Source organism: Plutella xylostella, chromosome 10, assembly GCF_932276165.1.
Source record: "Plutella xylostella chromosome 10, ilPluXylo3.1, whole genome shotgun sequence".
In the NCBI taxonomy this organism is placed as follows: domain Eukaryota; kingdom Metazoa; phylum Arthropoda; class Insecta; order Lepidoptera; family Plutellidae; genus Plutella; species Plutella xylostella.
This window is the reverse complement of record NC_063990.1, coordinates 2143161-2163494: the sequence shown is the minus strand read 5'-3', so window position 1 is coordinate 2163494 and position 20334 is coordinate 2143161. Positions and strand designations below refer to the sequence as shown.

Here is a 20334-nt window from a genome sequence, read left to right as displayed (position 1 = left end):
AGCGCCGGCGCCGGTCCGCTGCCAGTCGCGCCGCAGACACCGCGACGATAACACTATAACATAACCAACACAATTCATACGCGACCTTGCTCCCGCCGCAACCCCTTATCACAATTTTTATCAACATACTAAACAAAAGGTAGAAATATTCTGAATGAACGCTCGATAATGCTGATAACGACGCCCTTGAAACGGCTAATCAAGTGACAGAAAACCAAGTGTTTCCAATTTAGAGGGTCCAGGACGATTACTGTGGACGCAGTGTTTTGCATTTCCTCGGCTTCACGTAGGACGCTGTTGATGAAGGAACCATTACCGGTGTGGGCAGTGATTATGGCGCGCAGTGACTAGTGTCGGTCCCGTGGGTGGTTTATTTCGAAAAATCTGCTCAACGATTGGCCGAAGATGGATCGGACAATGTATGGCAAGGTGCTGCCAGGCACTTATTATCCATTCCGCTGTGCGATGAAGGAGAACGGAATATCGCCGGGCTGTGAGTATTTTCAACATTATTCTGTTTTTTAACGCTTAACGGCATCGGCAGTGATGAATGTTCATCTTAATTCCGATCGCGTGTTTGTTTACTATTAGTTGTTGTGTAAGATTGCTCCGCGTTAACGTTACGTACGATTACATCTTCATCGAGTGTATTTATTTTCTCAGCTCACTTAGTTTACATATACTCCCATATGTCCATGTCCATATGTTTACGTGGTACTGCCTAGACCAGTGAAGTACGTTGTAGGGCAGACGCGGTTCCCCTTTGTACATTCGTCCAGATGATGGCTGCCAGCTTGTTATTTTTGGAGTGTTTAGTTAGGTGAGTTGTGGGTTGACGTGTCAACACATTTCTGTTATTATTATGCTGAACTGTAAGAATAGTTTCTCGTGTATCTTTTAAATGTGAATGAGAAGTGTGATCAATCTCTTTATATAATGTATTTTATAGTTATCTACTTGATTTACGTTAAGTTTGTTGGATTCTTCTCTTAGTTAAACCAGGTGTGGTTTTGTTCTCTGCTTTTATGACGTTTGTTTCTATTCCCGGTGGACATCGTGGGTGTTTCGACTTTATTCCTACTTTTACTGTCGCATTAACAAATTTACGGCCAATGCGAACCAAAAATTTGTGTAAACCGTAACTAAAATTGTTAACATCTATCTAATGTAGTTAGTTTAACATAAACATTTAGACATGTGATATCTGATGGATTAGTTAGACCAAAAATTTGTATCTTGAATCCAGATTTGTGATTGATTCCACCCACCAAATTTAATTTTCAAGTTCTGGCAAATGAAGCGAATCGTTATCGTAATTACTCAAATGTTTATTCATTTTGACTTCATATGCCATCAGTGTTCCTCAACAGCTTCCCACAGCCGTAAATACCGGATCTAACACGACAGATTGAAGGATCTCGTTTGCAATTCCCCGGGTTGATTAGTTGCGATAACTCGTATTACCGATTCAAATAGCATACGCCCGTGGGCTGTCCCCGTCAACCTAGTCCTAGATGCAGTTTTAATATACACTGGCGGAGTCAGGAGAGCTCTCTGTAGTTCTTATATCGTGCGTCTTAAGGATCGAATTCGCTGATGCTGATGAGTGATGTTTCATCGATTGTATGTTGCATTTGCATAGGTACCTAATGGTGATGCGCCCACGCAGCTGTGGGAGAGTCGCCTTGGGACCCTTTTAAGTTGTAAAATTTAATGTTTATCCATTATTAATTGAGTCGGTTAGAGCTTTTAACAGTTTTGGCGATAAATAAATAACTAAAATAACTTCAACACAATGGTTGTGCAATCTTTATCAGAACTCGATTTGTGTAGCTACTTCTCTTCTGATAAAGATGCTGTTTATCTTGCAAATTTAAATAAACAATGATAAATTGAAAAATGCGACGGGTTTACATATCTAAAAATTGCGAAGTCATCAGCGGTGCATGATGATGCAAGCTCCCTCTGACATAAATTGTCACAATGTTCTGCCGGCTCCCGCGGCCTTGCCTCATTGACTGCGCAGGCGCACATATCAATCGTAGTAAATACTTTTTTCATATAAAAACCAGTTTCTCTACAATACTGGAAGACCATGATTACTTTAAACTTGAGATATTAAATGTCGCATACGACACGACCTTACCAAGGTCATAACTACGGACAACCTTACGTATGGTTATTTTTAATTTAATTCACGAACTACTCGGCAAACATCTGGTTATTTTTCAAGGGTTTTACCCATTTTGAGAACAATTGGTATTTATCCGAATAATTTGCCAGCTGAAAATGGAAAACAATGAGCTGTAACTTTGGCAAGATTTTAAATTTTCATGGTGGATAAAGTCCGCAAATTCATTAGCTAAACCGCAATGTTTTAGTATTGACAAAGATGTACATATTTATAAATTATATTACAAAATAATGCATGAAACACATCTCAACATAGGATCTATCTTCTTATATGTTCAGATCGTGACAGGCAAAATGATAAATAACATCCATATGCCACATCTCCTTATGCAAGAAGTGCTAATAATAAACCATAATCGCATTGATGCCATATTCGAGCATCATTTACGCTAAACAAGTATTGACCGCCCGTGGAGGGTTTATATCACGCCGCTAAGGCAAATCGTGGTTAGTTATTCCGTTGAGTCAATATTTAAATTATAACAAGACACGTATCTGGGAATGTCAATTCGCAAGTTCCGAAACCCGTTTCTGTAATATCTACATCTTGCGGAGAGACTAGACTTGCGGTGTTGTCCAGCGGCAGCGTATCAAATGTCTTCGGGTAATCTGCTTACATAAAACATAACGATATAATACTCACAGTTGTGTGGGCCTTTTGTTTATTATTTGCAGTTGTACCCTCCGATAAACTATTTTCGTCTGGATATTTAAAATTCGTCAGAATCGTTCTCAAAGATCAAGTTGCCGGAAAGCAATAACCTCGAATGACTCTTACGTGAATTACCGCATCGGTCTCCGTATCTGCGCTGTGGACTTGTGGAGGCAACCTCGCTGACTCACCGGAAGGTCAGGATCGAAAGCCACCTTCCCCGTATATGGTCCACCATTATCCGCTTCACAAGCCTCGGCTCATGGTTATGTTTACTTGTAGAAAGGTTTCGTTTGGTGCTGTTATGTGAATAAAGTAAATTCAGTTTTTATTTAGATTTTAAGTATCTTTTTTCTACCTTTAAGTAATTATACTACTTACTTCTATTAGATTATGGTTATTACTTCACCTGCTTATTAATCTCCGATGACCTCCTAAAAGGGTAGGAGGCAGACAAAATAATTCTACTTTAGTCCTCTCTAGTACTCCGAACTCGTACTTATCCTAACTAATATTATAAATGCGAAAGTAACTGTGTCTGTCTGTCTGTCTGTTACTCTTTCACGCCAAAACTACTGAACGGATTTGAATGAAATTTGGTATACATAGGGTCTAGACCCTGGGAAAGAACATAGGCTACTTTTTATCCCGGAATTCCCACGGGAAAACTTTTTAAGGCGAAGCGATGCTCGCGAGCACAGTTAGTATACTATATACTCGTACTCTCGTACTCCAAACTTATAAATCTATTTGTTTTAAAATTATTTAATAAAATACATTACATAACATAGAATTACACAATACATCACTGACTCTTTGTTATTCTGTAGCCTTGCTAAGCGTTTTGTACATATGGCTATTCTGAGATCACCCTTATTTTATGAGTCATAAAATGTGAATCGGGGTCACATTTTAGTCAAAATCTTTATCCTATAAATTAAGTTTCTTGAAAACAATGACGTTGATTTCAGGGTCAATGTGGGTCTAATGCGAACCTCGTCGTATCTCCCTGTGATGTCATAGGCTAATCATCATTCACTGAAATCCTAAGTCCGTTTTCTTGCAGCTAACAACGATTATGGTACCCTGCCATTTCTGCCACATTTGGCTTTTCATCATTCTTTTTCTTGTCATGTTCACCTTAAAACATTACTGTGAACAGTTCGGTTTCCATTCAAACATTAATTGCCCTAATCAATCCCAATTCTGTACAATTATCCATAGCAAAGTTTCAAGTGTGCACTATTTAGGTATTAATTAGTGCGTCTGAGTGGTGGTATGTGCGTGCGAGGCACGTCGGCTTGATGGAGTATACTATTTTCAGTTAACTGTACCTGGACGAATACTTCCTGGTGGGTTTGCTTGTTTATTTTATGCCACCTTTCTTTCTATTTGTTTTTAATCTGACATTAGCATTTGCTTCATTGCGCGGTTCGTTACTTAGTTTTGTGTTGTTTATGTTTGCGTGAAATGGCTAGATATACTTTCTTTCATTCTAAATTCAATACATACATAACAATGACATAGTCGTTAAAACAAATTTACTGCATGTCTGTGAAATAACTTTTATGTAGTAGTAGTCATATTTCGTATACCAATAACCCATCTTACTTAAGCAAAAAATCCTAAGCCTCTGTTTTCATTTTTCTTACAATATTGTTGGAAATTTTAGCACACATTTGGATGAGCTATAAAATTCAATATGTTCGGCAAATTCAACAATATGTTTTTAGGAACCTAAATCAATCATTAGTTAGTCTTCATTAAAAATAACAGAATGCCCCACTTCTTCTCTTTCAGTCCCTTTCTAAGGTGTCTCCGGAGAACGTATCATAAATTGGTTTTAGTGGTTACTTTCTCAGAATTTACAATATCATCAATCGTTTTTATATTCGTTCGTTACAAAGCCATGAAACAAAATTTAATGTCAGTCCTAATTAGAGGCACAAAATACTATGTATACCTACATGTACTCATAATTATTTTTAGCGGTTATGATATGATAACACTTTTATTAAGTTTGGAAAGATCTGTGTCGGTCAGTAGCATTAGCAGCATTTCTCTAGTTTGTCGTCTCATTAATTGGCACAACTTGGCACCCCGCCAGTGTGATTTCAATTGAGAATATCATTTATTTAGAAAAATAGAGTATTTAATAAGCACAATGAAGCTTCCTCAGAATTTTTATGAAGGCCATTGAACTTATGGTGGAAATAGAAATCAAATCATGAGAACAGAAAGTATTTACAACAGTTGAGTCTAATGACATGAAACAAAACGTTTTTTTATCGCAATAAACATTCAAGACAATTGATAGGACTTAAAAAACGAACAGAAAAAGACAGACGATCTACTTTGTATGTACATTAGGTATCGTTCCCAGCATTAACTGTTGAAGATATCAATTTAAGTAAGTAAATTCATTTGTAAAATTCTATAAGAAATTGTCCCCGTCCATTAGACGTCCCTCATTTGTGTCTATTTCTTCTTTTAATTTAATAGCTGTATCAAATTAACGATATCAAAGGACGACCCATTTATACGTGATTTAGTATGTGAGACCCTGGTCGGTTTTTCTTTAATCGTGTCACGTACATTGCTATTCATCGATCGTTAACTTCAATTCATGCTAGCTATGGTTATCATTATCATAATTGAATTTTGGAGACATACTAATGACTAGCAGTGAAGTATCTGGCTCTCTAAATCCATAATTCGTAATCATAATGATAAATGTTTACCTTGGTAAAAGAAGCCGACGAAGGTATGACTGTATTCTCTAGGTTATTTCTAAAAATTAATAGGTGTATCTATAGATGGACCTCATTACATTTATCTTCCCACATATCCTATTAATATTATAAACGCAAAAGCATGTTTTGAGTTTTGTTACTATTTCACGTAAAATCTACTTAACAGATTTTACTGTGTTACATTTATTATCCAGAAAGCTGACACCCTGGATTAACATATGGGCTACTATTTATCCCGGTATTCCCATGAAAAATTAAAATTATATTACAATTTACGGTCTAGAGTTTATTTCTTCAAAACTATCGCGTGTTTCACAAAGATAACTTATCATGAATGGACATACCATTAACCTCGGATATAGGGATACACCCTTTCATTAGTTTCCGATAGCCTCTCCCTCTTCTAGGAAATTATTTCGACCTTGACCCATGTGACAGCTGCAGTAATCTATTGCCATTAGATGGTATTTTTTTCGGGAAAAATTGTAAAACCATTCCAGGCTCAGTTTACGAGTGGCATAGTTAAAAAGCTAAAATTATTTGACAAAATTCAACTTCATGCTACTTCATTATTCCATTGAAACGATCCTTCAGAAACGCTACCAATGTTTGTTTAAAATCATAATCTTTTTTGTAACAGTTTGACGTAACTTTGGTAAATAAATTTTCCGGGTGGAGATCTGTAAAAACAGTGATACCGTAATATCGGTGAACGTCCTCATTAGCCCTCGTACTGAAGCCAAATTCTTTCCGACTACACTCTTTTATTTCTGTCCACATTTAAAATTAGATTTGTTAAAAACCGCCGTTTATCATTTGCTTGACGCTTTAGATATAAAAAATATCTTATTAAATCTTCATGAACAAATTTCTATTTGTTATTGTGTCTCATATCTTAGTTAACAAATTCTTGATTGGCGTAACAAAGCAATATATTATCGTATTTACTGAAATAACTTGCATTTGTTTGAAATGCAATGGAATAATATTTTATGACTGTGTTTCTGTTTTGAATTTTGTACTTTACGCTATGACTAGGTACCATTTTTAAATTTAGCCATTTCAAAACTTAAATTTGTATGTAAAAAATGTACTTTGTGTCTGTTTCTATAAATCTAATTTTTCATTGGAAAAAGTAATTTGACATTGCTAAAATTATATTTTGTGCCCTCATCGACACCATTGTGTACTTTGGTTTGTAAGTTAATTTTTGGTTAATAATAAAAACAAAATCCGATATCCATTATATTTCACAATTTCTAATTATTTATGCAATTTTGTTTTAAGCGCCATCTGTATTACCAATACGGAACTCGCTAACCATAGAGAATTCCAGGGCCACTTGTTTATTATAATTTACTGTAGTTCACCTTTCATTCAATAGATGGCGTCACTAATGTTGTTTTGGTTTGACTCTCTTTTGTGTTTCTTTTTTTACCATTCAATCATGTGTTTATTTTCTTTGTTGTTCTATCTTGGATTTGTCAGAAACTTTAAGTTCTAATTAACTATATACTTAATTTTTTTGTACAAAGCATGTCACTTGTCTTCTCTAACAAATTGATTTGATATTTTATGGAATAGTCAAGACGAGCATGGCGAAATTGTGCTGAAAACATATGGACCTAAAGTTTTGCATCTGCAGCTGACAGATCGATAAAATCCAGGGTATTCCCGGTATTCGGCTCCTGACTGCAATCACAGGGCATCGACCTCTGGAGTGCGTCGCCACCCCCCTATTCCCGCCCACGCCAGCCACAACACGAGCTAGCTTTTCAGTTAACCTAGGTCTTAGGACAAGCTTGTTTTGTCCTCAGATATTTTTGTGTGTGATTTTTTAATCTATAGATCTAAAAAAAGCTTTTTTGTAGTTTTATGTAAAAAAAAATGCTTGTGGCTAAAAGTCCGTGTATAGTTAAAATTGATTATAAACTGGACGTTGTAGGTACTTGGCATTATATATTATCTATTGATTTTCCAATTGATGCTGCACTGTCGTGAATTAATTAGTTTTGATTTACATAGATGACTCAATTGTATTTGAGAATATCAAACTGATTTGTCAACAACTATTGTAAAATAATTAAGTTGACATTAAAACCTATGCAATGGTTTTGAATAAGTACTTATTAAAAAACTCTAGAAAATTCCATTGATTTATAAACTTTAGAATGTGCTTTTCAATTTCGTATCGAGAGCAGATAGGTACTGCGGCATTCCAATACGAATGTTTATAGAAAACATATGGCTCGCTCCGGGCACTACGTGGAATCTAAGAGCAGTTCCCTTATTTCCTTCGGACTAGTTAGTGCTTGTGAACTTTACTAAAGTGAAGCGGTACATTGTTTTTCAATAATGTCTGGATCACAATCTGGTAAGTTTGTAGTTTTACTGAAAATATCATAGTGTAAAATAATATTCCGGTATTTTAGAAAACAACAAAGCTTTTATTTTGACGTGGAGTCTCTATGTAAACGTAGATACTTACTTTTCTACGTTTCCCGTTCACTTTCAAAGTCTTTCAGATCGTTTGTCTTAATTTCTTTAGTCTTTAATTATCAGTTAGTTCGGCGGGCGCTTAATAATCGGACTTTTGCTAGCTGTAGCTCATAGTTAAGGGACTGAACGAATAATGTGGTTCTTCGATAATAATGTTTAATTCACATTGTAGGTTTGTAAGAAGCGGCTTCCTTGATTCTTACAAATTGTTAACACTAAATAAATCAACAAGTAGCCGGCATTAAATCTGAATTAAATCGATGTCATGTTGTATAAATAATCAGCATGTCAAACTCGTCGAGTGTGTGTTGACACGTAATGTACTTTCGCGCCTTCTATGGCGGCGTTGACTGAGTCAAGAAGCCTGGGATCCACTGTCATTATTGCCTCGTCAATAAATAAAACATGGCTGATGAAAAAGGCATTAGAAACTGACCGAGCTTTCTTCCACCGGGAATTTTCGATTACGTAGAAATCTGCGCGATAATGACTTAAATTATCATCCAATGCGGGCTATGGATTAACAATTTGTGGTAATTATAGAACGATCATGAAGTGGTGAAGTAGTTAATGACTTTCATTTTGCCATAAGGCTATGTAGACTGTAATTAGTATTTCATCAAAATCTAACATCTTAACATGATTATGTGATTAATACTGTACTGCAACTTCAAACTTACTGTCTTCAGGCAAATCATTGTACACTTGATTTCATGCTTGAATGCATACAGTGTCTCTATTTTATTCTTGACCTTTGACCACTGTCTGCTATCTTTCTGATTCCGACAGAATCCGTACAATACATTCATTATTTAATTATAAAATTATAAGATTTAGGTATTTGATGAAATATCAAAGTTTTGAGTTCAAAATACTTCAGAAGAAGGCCTATCACGGGATTCGATACTACACAAGCATATAGAAAATGAACAGTTATCGTCAACTGTTACTGTCAAAATGTAAGGCAAATTTGTTAGTTCCAAAAGTGACATTTGTTCGTTCCATATGTTTGTGTAGTATCTAAAATAGTATCGAATCCCGTGATAGGCCTGCAGTTTACGAAGTAAGACGTAGGACATTGGGTATTGTTAAATATTGATCTAAGGGACACTTTGAGGTTGATCTGATTACAGAAATGCGGTTGTTGGTGGCCAAATACTCGTGTTACATTTATTTTAGCTTAGCAGTTGAGAACAGGATTGAAATTATAAAAAAAATTATCCCGACGAATTGAGAACCTCCTCCTTTTTTTGAAGTCGGTTAAAAATTGAACCTTCCATGAGTCTAGATATGCTCTACTCTACCCGCCTTTGGACAGGCTAGGGCGGGCGGATGTCCACTAGTCGTTATAAATCGCTTTTTATAATAATTTTAGTAAAATAAACATTGCGGTGTACTTTGACGGTGTTTCTCATTCATAAATCATATAAAATCATAGCAATTTTCTTACTATATAAAGATTGCGAGCCTTGTTATTATACTAACTACGATGTCATCTTTTGCCTCATAATAACAGCTATAAAACGTAATAATGTTGTCAAACCATGTTTATTTTATCATTAACTTTGATTGTGATGGTTGTACCCGTTGGCAAATGCAGTTGCCTCGATTATAATTGTTACATTCATAACTTTTATAATTTCCGGTGGTCTAAACGTTTATGGACCACCTAAATTATGCACTAGTCAAACCCAAGATCAAACTGAAGGTAAAGACACCCTTTACATAATTTTGCCAATATTTTTTTTGCAAGACACACACACACACAGATATTTGTTCTCAGGTCTTGGATGTGCCCGTAAAATGGCAATAGGCCCGCCCCCTATTACATTGATTTGGGACTAACATACACTCTGGCGAAAAGTGGGTGCAGCAATGCACCTCTGCCTACCCCGCAAGGGAGTACATTAGTACAAGGCGTGAGTGCCTGTTTGTTTTTTTTTTTTTTTTTTTGCAAGCTTAAAACAGTGAAAATAAATTAATCAATTAGGTACACAGCCACTCTTTACGTTGACATTGATTGATAGTAGACCACACGGAATCTGAGCTTCGAGGTCTGATCCATTAAAAGCATCTATTGTTTCTATGTTTGGGACAAAATGACCGTCCATGTTGACACACCATGTTTTATCTCCTCCACGTCCTTGTCTTAATCCCATTTATCTCCAACGTTATGGCTAAGAGCTTTAAGCTTTTACAAATACATTAAATACATTTTATTTAAATTCTTTTCAAATCTTTTACGACTTTAAAACCCAATATGATTATGGGAACCTTACAATTACATGTTTTATGCTTTAACAAAAAGTAGTTCAAGTTTCCTAATACAGAAATCGCCCACCATATCGTCCCGGAAGCGAATTGATACTCTAATTAATACGGTAATAATATACTTATGCCTATTTAGTTATGCAACTGAAATCTTAGTAGTATTCATTATCTTAGTATTTCATTTTTGGTTGCAATTTCGGTGACATGACAACTTACTCTGTATAATGACTTAGATGCGGTTCTAGTCAAGCGTAAAGCCGTAGTATGCACGCATCCGTACAATCAAACTTGGACTTGACGAACATTGTCAAAGAGAAATCCGTTTACATTCCGGCACAAGTAAGTGTATTGCTATACTAAGAAGTGTCCGCGGTCCGAGTATGGTGGGGCTGCCGTGTCCCGCATTCCCATCGGAGCTTCCGTGAGGCTGCGGGGCCGAACGACCTTCCCGGCGGGACTGGCGGCTTATTCTAGCGTTGCTGCTCACTGTAACTATCGCTTTGAAGCTGACAGGAGCGATCCACTAACCCATCGAAATTGTTATAAATTACAGCACCTGGTTGACTGAAAACGATTGCAGAAAAATAGAGAGATGTTGACAATAGCTTCCGTAGCGGAAAAGAATTGCTTGGCTAACTCAGCCGAATCTAATCAAGATTCATATATTGTTTTTCATCATTCTATTTCTTTGTTAATTGTTGGTGGATATAAGAAAACGTTATCACGTTTTGTTGGAGCTTTGGTACAATAGTGAGTTCCTTAGGCCAGTTTGACCCAGCCACAACCAGCAAGCAAACTTCCTTCTTCTTGCAGTAACACAATTAGGCTCCTGGCCGTAGTTATCGCCCACATGCGCCCATTAAAAGCGCGCAATTCCGCGGCTCAATCACTCGGATGCCATTAGAGATCGTCCTACAGGTGGCTGGGCCGCGAGGCTCGTGAGACTGTCAGTCAGTCGTCTCGGCGACTCCGGCCTCGCCTGGTGTGCACCACCACTCCTCGATCGACCACCGAAACGAACCATTCGATTAGTGACAAGTTTGAGTGAATGCCTTTAGTGAGTGCTCTGGATAACTGATTCCGTACGTGACGGTTGCGGTCGTGCGTGAGACTAATCTGGCTATTTGCGGTTGTTAGCGCTCCCACCGTACCACCATGATTTATGGCGATGCAGTTTCGTTTTTGAATTGATTTAAAATTATGATAGTTTTTCAGCGCTATCATTAAGATGACGTATCTCTCGTTTTTACGCAATGAGCTTGTGGTATGGGACTGGTCGCATGGCGCTGGCCACGGCGTCCTACTGTGTTGTCGTTATGGAAGAAGCGGCAATTAGAGCATAGAACGTAAAAATAACTGCACCCACTCGCGCACGTGTCAACGAAATTCAGACAATGCGACCGTAACTTTGTTTTGTTCATTGACGGGTTTAGAAAATAGTTGACTGTAACAGCATACTTTTGTTTTGAATTTAAAATATGTCTGACCTATTGACTAACTTAACCTTTTAAACGCTTTGTGCTTTGTATCGGAGCCGCCATAGTAAACTGTCGCTTCAAACTGAATGTCAACAGTCAATCAAAGGCTAGTACAGTGCGTACCAGGCTGATGCCGCCCCAGTATTAAACCAATCTATGTTAATTGCCTATAAATAACATTATCACAGCACCATTTTATCTAGGTCCCTGTCGTGATCATCGGGATATTTGTCAGCCCTTCCAGTTTCTTCCGGATTGTTGTTGTGTTGTTGGTGTCTTGCAACACTGGTGATTATCTAATTCCTCATTTCGGGTTAACGGTGCGAAGACATGATGTGTCTGTGCCGGGTAATTAATGTCAACGTTGTCCCATTCGTTCACATTATTCCGTAACAAATGGTGCATCCAAAAATCTAAAACATTTGCTTTGGCTTCTGGGTCCAATTCATCTCCAAAAATTAGAGTTGTTAGGCTATTGCTGAATGATATAATGTTTCTGGCGCTCCCTCCTATATCCAATTTGTTTTACAACATAAATTATCAAATCACGAGCATATCTTCGCAGTCAATCATGGATGTAAATCTATGTCATCCTTGATATGGGCGTGAAAATTTGAAGAGCCCTGTCAAACTGATACGGTCGCTGCCATTAATTAGAAACCAAGGCTGATTAGATTTCACCAAAAAACAAAGCACTCTAAACACTATCAATACGAATACTTACATGATAAATTAATCTTACACATAAATTCCTAATGTAAAGATATTGTGGTGGTGTAATTAATAATATTTAAGGCACATGCTGTCATTTCAATTGAAAACAATACTAAACTTGATATGATAAATGGCCTAGAGACGAATGTAATACAATAGGAATCTATGTTCAAACCTTTTTGCTTTATAGATTAGACATCAAAGTCGGCGACATTTTATTATACTCAATTAATAATTTAATTAACATACACGGCAGTTAATTCACTGACTTCATTAAGAATATCGATACATCTTTTGTTAGCTCACGTATCATTGAATAGATTCCCATCTGCAGCTGACATTGTTCCGTTTCATATCAGTTTGGAAGTCATCCAAATGAAATGAGAAGTTATCGCCTCGGCTACATCGTTATATTAAAAAGTGTTGTAAACAAGCAATTTAATATTCTATTGGTTATTTTCGTCAGGTCCGTTACGGACTGCAAACCTTTATGTTATGTTCGAAAATAACAGTTGTCTCTTTATTGTTTTAAGACTTTAGTTATGCTTGACCATGTCCACACCACATACTCCAGTCTCTACATATTTATGTACGTTCTTGGTATAAAAGATGTCCATTGTCTAATATAGTTGTGTTATAGGCGTTTTAGGAGCAACACGTTACACATTACTATTGTATTATGCCGAAATCTTCTGGTCATTCAAGTCATCTTTAACACCATCTACGATATTTAATCTTGGTATGTTTTTCAAGAGTATTAGCTTCTTGTTTATTCAATCCGTCATTAGCCACGGTGGCTGAATGCTCAAACGGCTCGTTGGGCCGGGCCGGTCGAGGAGCCTTGTGATTCGAGATGTCATCATCTTTATCCGCCCATCAATCGGCTGCTCGGCGATCGTGACAAAGACAATAATCATTCTCTATGGTACAGTGGAGGTCTCTCCGAATGAAACACTTTGGACTTTATTTCTTCCTTAGCTAGTTTGTTTAAAGAGTATTTTTGACTGCGAGTAGTAAATTTTGATAGTGTTCTACTTCTTGCTCTGCCTGCAACATCCCACATTCCTATAAGAATAGCTCGTTTGCTGTTGTTTTGTTTCTGCTCTTACAATCTAGTTTGTTGCATCACTGATTTGTTTTCATTATTGAATTTTTGATGCTTTCGATTCACCTTCAGCTTCGAAAACTGATGCCTATTTGCCTCGTCCAAGGCAAAAATCTGTGTTCTGATAAAAACAAAGGATCTCAATTTATTCATTATTCTTGACTAGCCTTCACAAATCGCCCATGGCAATGGTTGTTGCTAACTTGTGCCTACACAACTCACATAGCACAGTGACGCCTACGGGTAGTCCAACAATATTGAAGCTATGTGTTGTTCTTGGTCAAGATGTTTCGAGATTTCCAAATACCTCTTAATATTGGTCAGCAGAACCGCAGCGACCAATCATGATGTCAAGGCGAATGCTTCTCTCGTTCCGGAAATTCCGATGTTTACCAGTAATGACGACGGGTTGTCTCCGAATGCAATAGCTATTGTTGCTCTCGTGAATTGGATGTGTGTGACGCGGGTTGTTCATTGCATTTATGTAAGATGAAAATTATGTTTTCAAGAGTGTTAAGTATATATATTATAAATGTCATGTAAAATACATATAATTGAATGTCCATTTATTCCATGCATTTTTTGTATTTATATCGTGTACCTTTTATTTTTCCTGTTTATTATTCAGGTTAAATTCGATTTGCGCATTTTTGTTTTTGTTGGCGACATTCAAGGATGACTACACATATTTTTACTACAGTTAAACAAAATAGAATTAGGTTAACGTAAAGTTTTATTTGCCGACGTTTGTAGCCGATTTTAAAACTATGACCCAGTTTATAAATAGTTACACACGTAGACGCCTTCGATCATTCAAAACGTCTCGACCGTAGCGAAAACTGATTTATATATTTCACATAGGGTTGTCCAGTCGACGAAAATTTACATATGATATAGTTTCGCCGAAACCCATCTCGTATTTGCCAAAATTTCGACGAGTAGTCTTTGAAGTCAGTTCTTCAGTCGCTAATTTATTGTTTACTGTGCACGCGAGCGGTTGTTATTGGGCGCCGCCCGCCCACCGCTGACGTCGATCACCATATCACTTACATAACACCTGCGGCAGGTGGCGGCCCTACGGCCAATATACGCTTTTAACTTGACGTTCATAATCCAGCGTGGGTGTCAGCTAACAACCGTAATGTGAGTCAAGAGGTTAATGAAGTCCGCAGAAGCGAACAGTTCGCGATCGGTTACGAAATCCGTCTGAACGGAAGTGAGCACCTGCCGGGAATAGCGCGTCGCGACGCTCCCAGCGCTATCACCCGCCTGCGCCCGCGCCGATAACGTACATCATCTAGCCGCGGCCGAGAATAGCCAGTCCGCCCGACCACGCCGAGCCGACTGACCGACACACTCGACCACTCCGCCTTTTATACCCCACGAGAGGGATGGCGTCGTCCGTGCGCACGCGGTCTGCATCCCCCAAGTCCGTGTCCTTCTCCCCCGTGCTGGAGCGCAAGTACAGCGCGGACCGCCTCGCCCCCGCCCCCGCGCCCGCGCCCGCCCCCGCGCGCCCCGCCGCCCAGCCCGACCTCGCCCCCACACACTGGAGGAACTACTTCAACGATTTTAGTGCATACCTCGGTGAGTACTCGATTGATTGAGTGCCTGTTTCAGCTCTCGATGAGTCAGTTAGCTTTTATTGAACGACCTTGCGCTATATCGGTTCCGTGTTAATGGAGCGGTGGTCGAGTGTCTTATAAACAAACCTTGCGTAATCGCAACTGCAAACACCTCGCTTGGGCGGGAAACATTCGAAAGATCTTCTTCTGTTACCAGACTTACCAGACTACCAGTAGCTAGAACATCAATTTCTAAATAAACAACCCTTCACTTCTAATAGCACTTAGAATCTTTGCTTCTCTAAAACACTTTTGATTGTATCCATTCGTACTTGTCAGTAGAGCACTTTAAAAAGACTTTGAAGTGTGAAATACCGCTTAGTTTATTTACTTCTGTGCTGCTGCCACGATTTCTATGTCAACCATTTCAGCAGCATCCATGTAAGGGGCCGTCCTTTAATCACGTGAGGTCGTTTTTCTCATTTTTTGACCCCCCCTCCCCCCTGGTGATATTTGGTGAGGTTTGGGACCAACCCCCCCTCCCCCCCCCTGGTATACGTGTATTTTTTTGGAAGTCTATGTAAAGGTAATTTTTGACTAGAAAAAATATAGGTCATACTACAAATCGTTAAAATTTTTGCGCCGTCCAAAATATCGGTTCAGAAATACCTAATTTTTGTCAAAAAATTTATACACGTGATGTCTAACGAGAACCCCCCCTCCCTCCTCGTGATGTTTCGTGAGGTTTTCAGTACCCCCTCCCCCCCCCCCCTTCGAGCCTCACGTGATTAATGGACAGCCCCTAATGATAAAGGACACCTCATCTCTATTACAAACTAACTTATCGACCTACTAAGTAATTATTTATTAATAAGGATGAGTCATAAGATTATCGTTGCGGATACTTTTGTGGACTGACTTTTTGAACCTAAAGTTGAACCTCCTGTGGGGTTAATATCCCACACTGTAGTAGATGTTGTAGATGTTATAAGGGTTGTTCTCAGTAGAAAGATGAATCACTGGACTATAACTTTATTTATATGTTCACACGGTAAAGGTTACGTGGCAACTGGCGCTCCGTAATAATGACGTATATAATTTGCTTACTTCTACTCAATAATGTTATTGCTAATGTTAATGTAATTATGATCTTATTACTATGTATATAAGAATAATAAATGTACGATAGGTATCTACTCGTACATGCTGCGAAGGGCCACAAAATTTAAACAATCAAGTAAATAATGTAAGAAGCGATTTACATAAGAAAATATAAGCACTTAAGATATTATATGTTAAAATTAATATTAGGTATTGAATATGTTTGTTTCTGACGCGTGGCTCCCGAAGAGAAGGTGGTCATCTCGATGTCGGTGTTGGTGATGGGCGGGCGCGCGGGTCGCGGCGCCACCGCCCGTCGCCGCCGTCTGTGCGCGAGCGCGCACGCTCCCGCCGCCGCCAGCGCCGCTGCCCCCGCCAGGGCTAAGTACGACACTGCGTACTGATGGATGTCATGTGTTGATATCTCTCCAGTAGTCTCACTGCTCTCCTTTAGCTTTTCAATCTGATTCTTGATTTTGATAAGGTCATTTATGTTTGATCTCTGCTCGATTTTTAAGGGTGAGTGCTTCGGGTCTTGTTTTATGGTTATATTATTGATATCTCCCTCGATAGTTGGTACATCTATGTTTGGGTTTATGTTGATTCGACCTTGATAAAACATCTTTGTATAAAATGTTGCTTGACCGTGTTTTATGACGCATCCTTGATCGGCCTTTATAATGCCTGCCGAGTGCGTTGACCGTGAAATCATATGGTCTTGACAAATTACTCTGAGTAAGCATTCTGTGCAGCAAAAGTAGAGCCATGTGTTATCTCTGTGCAACCCGATCCATTTGTTAGTGCACGCTTCCTCGGTGTATGAGCAGCTCGTCGTCGATACATTAGTGAGGAGGCTTATCTCGCACGGGGCATCGTTGTTTCTCATGTTTAGTGTTGGTTTGTTCAAATTGCAAATTAAGCTGAGTGGGTCCATTTTGATACACATAGATAGATCCGTGTCTGATAGTACCATGTAGATTTCTTTCCTTATGTTTATTGCGATGTAATCTATCTCTGATTGTACTGTAAACGTTTTGTTATTATGAATGAGCGGTATTGGTATCGGTTTATATATGTTGAATTGGTTATCACTGGTTAAGGGTAAACTCAGCTCAATTATGAAGTAGTTCTCCTCTATACTCCATCGTACCTTCAGTAGCTTGTATATGTTTACAAGTTGCTCTTGAATATCGTTAACTGGCAGTGATAAATGTTTGGGAATCCTTGTAGATATGGTATTCAGTTGCTGAAGTAGTTGTTCTTGTGGTATCAGTCTCGCGTCGATTCGCCCGTGATGAATATTTGTAGCTGTGTCTAGGAGCATTTGCTGAATATTTTTAATTTTTGTTATGATGATATTCGCTGACAAGGCTACTATATTGAAATAGCTCATGTTTTCTTCCTGGTTTATTCTGTTTTGTAATTCATCTATGTAATGATTTGTTATGTTTAGGTGTTCTTGTATCAGTTGAAATTGCTTATTCATGGTTTCTTCATTACGTTGTAAGATATTGTTGTGAGCTTCTATGATTGATGTTTGGTTTTGGATTAATTTAAGTAAATGATGCTCGTTGTTCTGTAATATTTCGATGTCCTGTTTGTACTGGACTGCGAATCTCTGGTCGAGGACACCGAACAGGGTGTTAGCCACGTACCCCACTCCGTCAATCAGACCCCTGGGCACTCTTCTCGGCGCCATTGAATGTTGTGAATGCAGCACATAGTTATTCCGCTCTATCTCCTCGATTTCTTGTTTCAGTTCCGTGGTTATAGCATCACATATTTTGTTGTAGGCGAATTCTTGGCATCTGTTATCGACGTGATCGACGAGCAATTTTATGTTTGTGACGCCTAGCCAGTATGACGTCATGTTGTAGTATGTAATAATTTTCCACGTGTCTTGTATACTTTGTAGTTGCCCGAGGTTGTCAAAGTATATTGGTTTGTTGTCTTTGAATTGAGACACGCTGATGAAGTCGTTGGCCTGAGTGGCTGGTTGAAATAGTGTCAGCAAGGTGATGAAGACACACAGTAGACTGGAGATTTTCTTTTGTGGTTTTTGTTGTTTTTGTTGCCTACTAGTTTCTGTTTCTTCATTTACTTTTTCTTCTTGTTGTGTTTTTGGGAGAAACACTAACTTATTTATAGGTCTTTGTATTAGTCGATTCCCCTTTGTTTTCAGTGTAACCACTCTAACTAGGTGGTCCCTTCCTGGATGCACTTCCTCTACTCTCCCTAGAGCCCATCTTGTTGGTGGTTGTAAGTCGTCCTTGATTAGGACAACATCTCCAACGGATATGTTTTCTGTTTTTCTATGCCATTTACTTCTCTGTTGTAATTCTTGTAGATAGTCAAGTGACCATTTCTTCCAAAACTGTTGGTGCATTTGTTGTAGTAATTTCCATCTGTTGCGTAGGCTTATTTGTTCATCTTGCATATTTTCCTCTGGTAGTGAAACTATGGGTCTTCCGATTAAGAAATGTCCAGGTGTTAGACACTCAATGTTCTCAATATCTTCAGTGAGCGGGCAGAGGGGGCGTGAGTTCAGGCACGCTTCAATCTGAGTGAGTAAGGTCAGGAACTCTTCATATGTTAATTTTTGCTCACCGAGGACTCGCTTTAGGTGGTATTTCATCATCCGGACTGCAGACTCCCAGATCCCACCCGCATTTGGCCAACTGGGCGCGTTAAAATGCCATTGTATTCCCATTTGGGTGTAATGTTCTTGGCATGTGTCATTGTACATTGTTCCGGTTTGTTTTAATTCTTTCCGTAGAATTCTGTCACTTCCGAGGAAGTTACTTCCACAATCACTGTATAAATGGCCGACGTTGCCTCTTCTATTAATTAGGCGTCTCAAGGCCAGCAGGAAGGTGGGGGTCGACAGGTCCGATGCTAATTCTAGGTGGACAGCTTTGGTGGCCATGCACACGAATATAACAATATAGCCCTTGCTGGTCTTCACTCCCCTTCCCTTGTTTACCTTCACATCAACGTGGCCGGTATAGTCTACCCCCGTATGATAGAAGGGTGGCGATGGAGTTGTTCTTGCGCGGGGTAAATCTCCCATCAACTGTTCCTGTGTTCGATTTTTGTATCTGATACACTTGACACATTTTTGCAGGTTCTGTTTGACTTTGTTAACTCCGCCAATGATCCAGTATTTTTGGCGAAGTGTTGTTAAGGTGAGTCTCGCCCCTCCGTGTAATGTTGTTATATGAGCCTCGTCAATTAAGAGGCTTGTTAATCGGCTTGTTGGGGGTATAATTGCAGGATGTTTTGCCTCTTCCGACAGGTATGAGTTGTTTAATCTCCCTCCAACCCGTAGAATTTGATCTTTGTCGAGGTATGGACTCAGTTTTAATAGAGCACTTTTTTGACTCACCCTATTTTTGTTCTTTAAGTCATTTATTTCTTGACTATAATGTTCGTGTTGAGTTTGTTTAAGTATCGTCGCGCGCGCAGCTCTTATCTGTTCTAGCGTCAGCAGTTTGCCGCGCGGTTGCTGTCCTCGAGTCCTCGGGCGATTGTTATGAAACGCAATACCTGCGCTAGTGTTCTCACCGCCTTTGTGAGTGTTCCGCTATCGTTTAATAGCTTTGTTATTATATTTATGTCTTGTTTTTGAACTGCGACGATGTTCACTCTCGCTTCTATGTTTGTTTTGTATGTTTCGGGCTGTTTATTAGGGGTTGTTTCGGTGTTAAATATGCACTGGGGCCCCTTCCACCATAATGTGAATCCTATTAATTGACTCGGAAGCAGCCCACGACTCGCGCAATCGGCCGGGTTGTACTCGGACTTGATATGTTTCCATTTTTCTGCTGACACGACGGTTAGGATTTGTTGAACTCTGTTTGATACGTAGCTATTCCAGCGATGTACGTCACCGTTGAGCCATCCAAGTACAACCATTGAATCCGTCCAGGCTGTTACTTTGACTTGTTGTTTCAGTGACTGTTCAATTTTGTTTATCAGTTTAGCCAATAGATGAGCACTGCAT

General features: G+C 38.9%; 1 protein-coding gene across 4 annotated transcripts in view; it reads left to right on the top strand.

Annotated features, from left to right (window-relative positions):
- LOC105394261 (paxillin) overlaps window positions 1-20334 on the top strand; it is a 51771-nt gene that overhangs the window by 6414 nt on the left and 25023 nt on the right. The window contains exon 1 of one of the 4 annotated variants that reach the window (XM_038118127.2): window positions 28-493. The exons of 1 other annotated variant lie outside the window; for it this stretch is intronic. In XM_038118127.2, the coding sequence (XP_037974055.2) occupies window positions 406-493 (88 nt within the window). In that variant the 5' untranslated portion in view covers window positions 28-405. Of the gene's footprint in view, window positions 1-27; window positions 494-14832; window positions 15253-20334 lie in introns of those variants that run through there. 2 more of the 4 variants (XM_038118125.2, XM_038118128.2) reach the window with 2 other exon arrangements.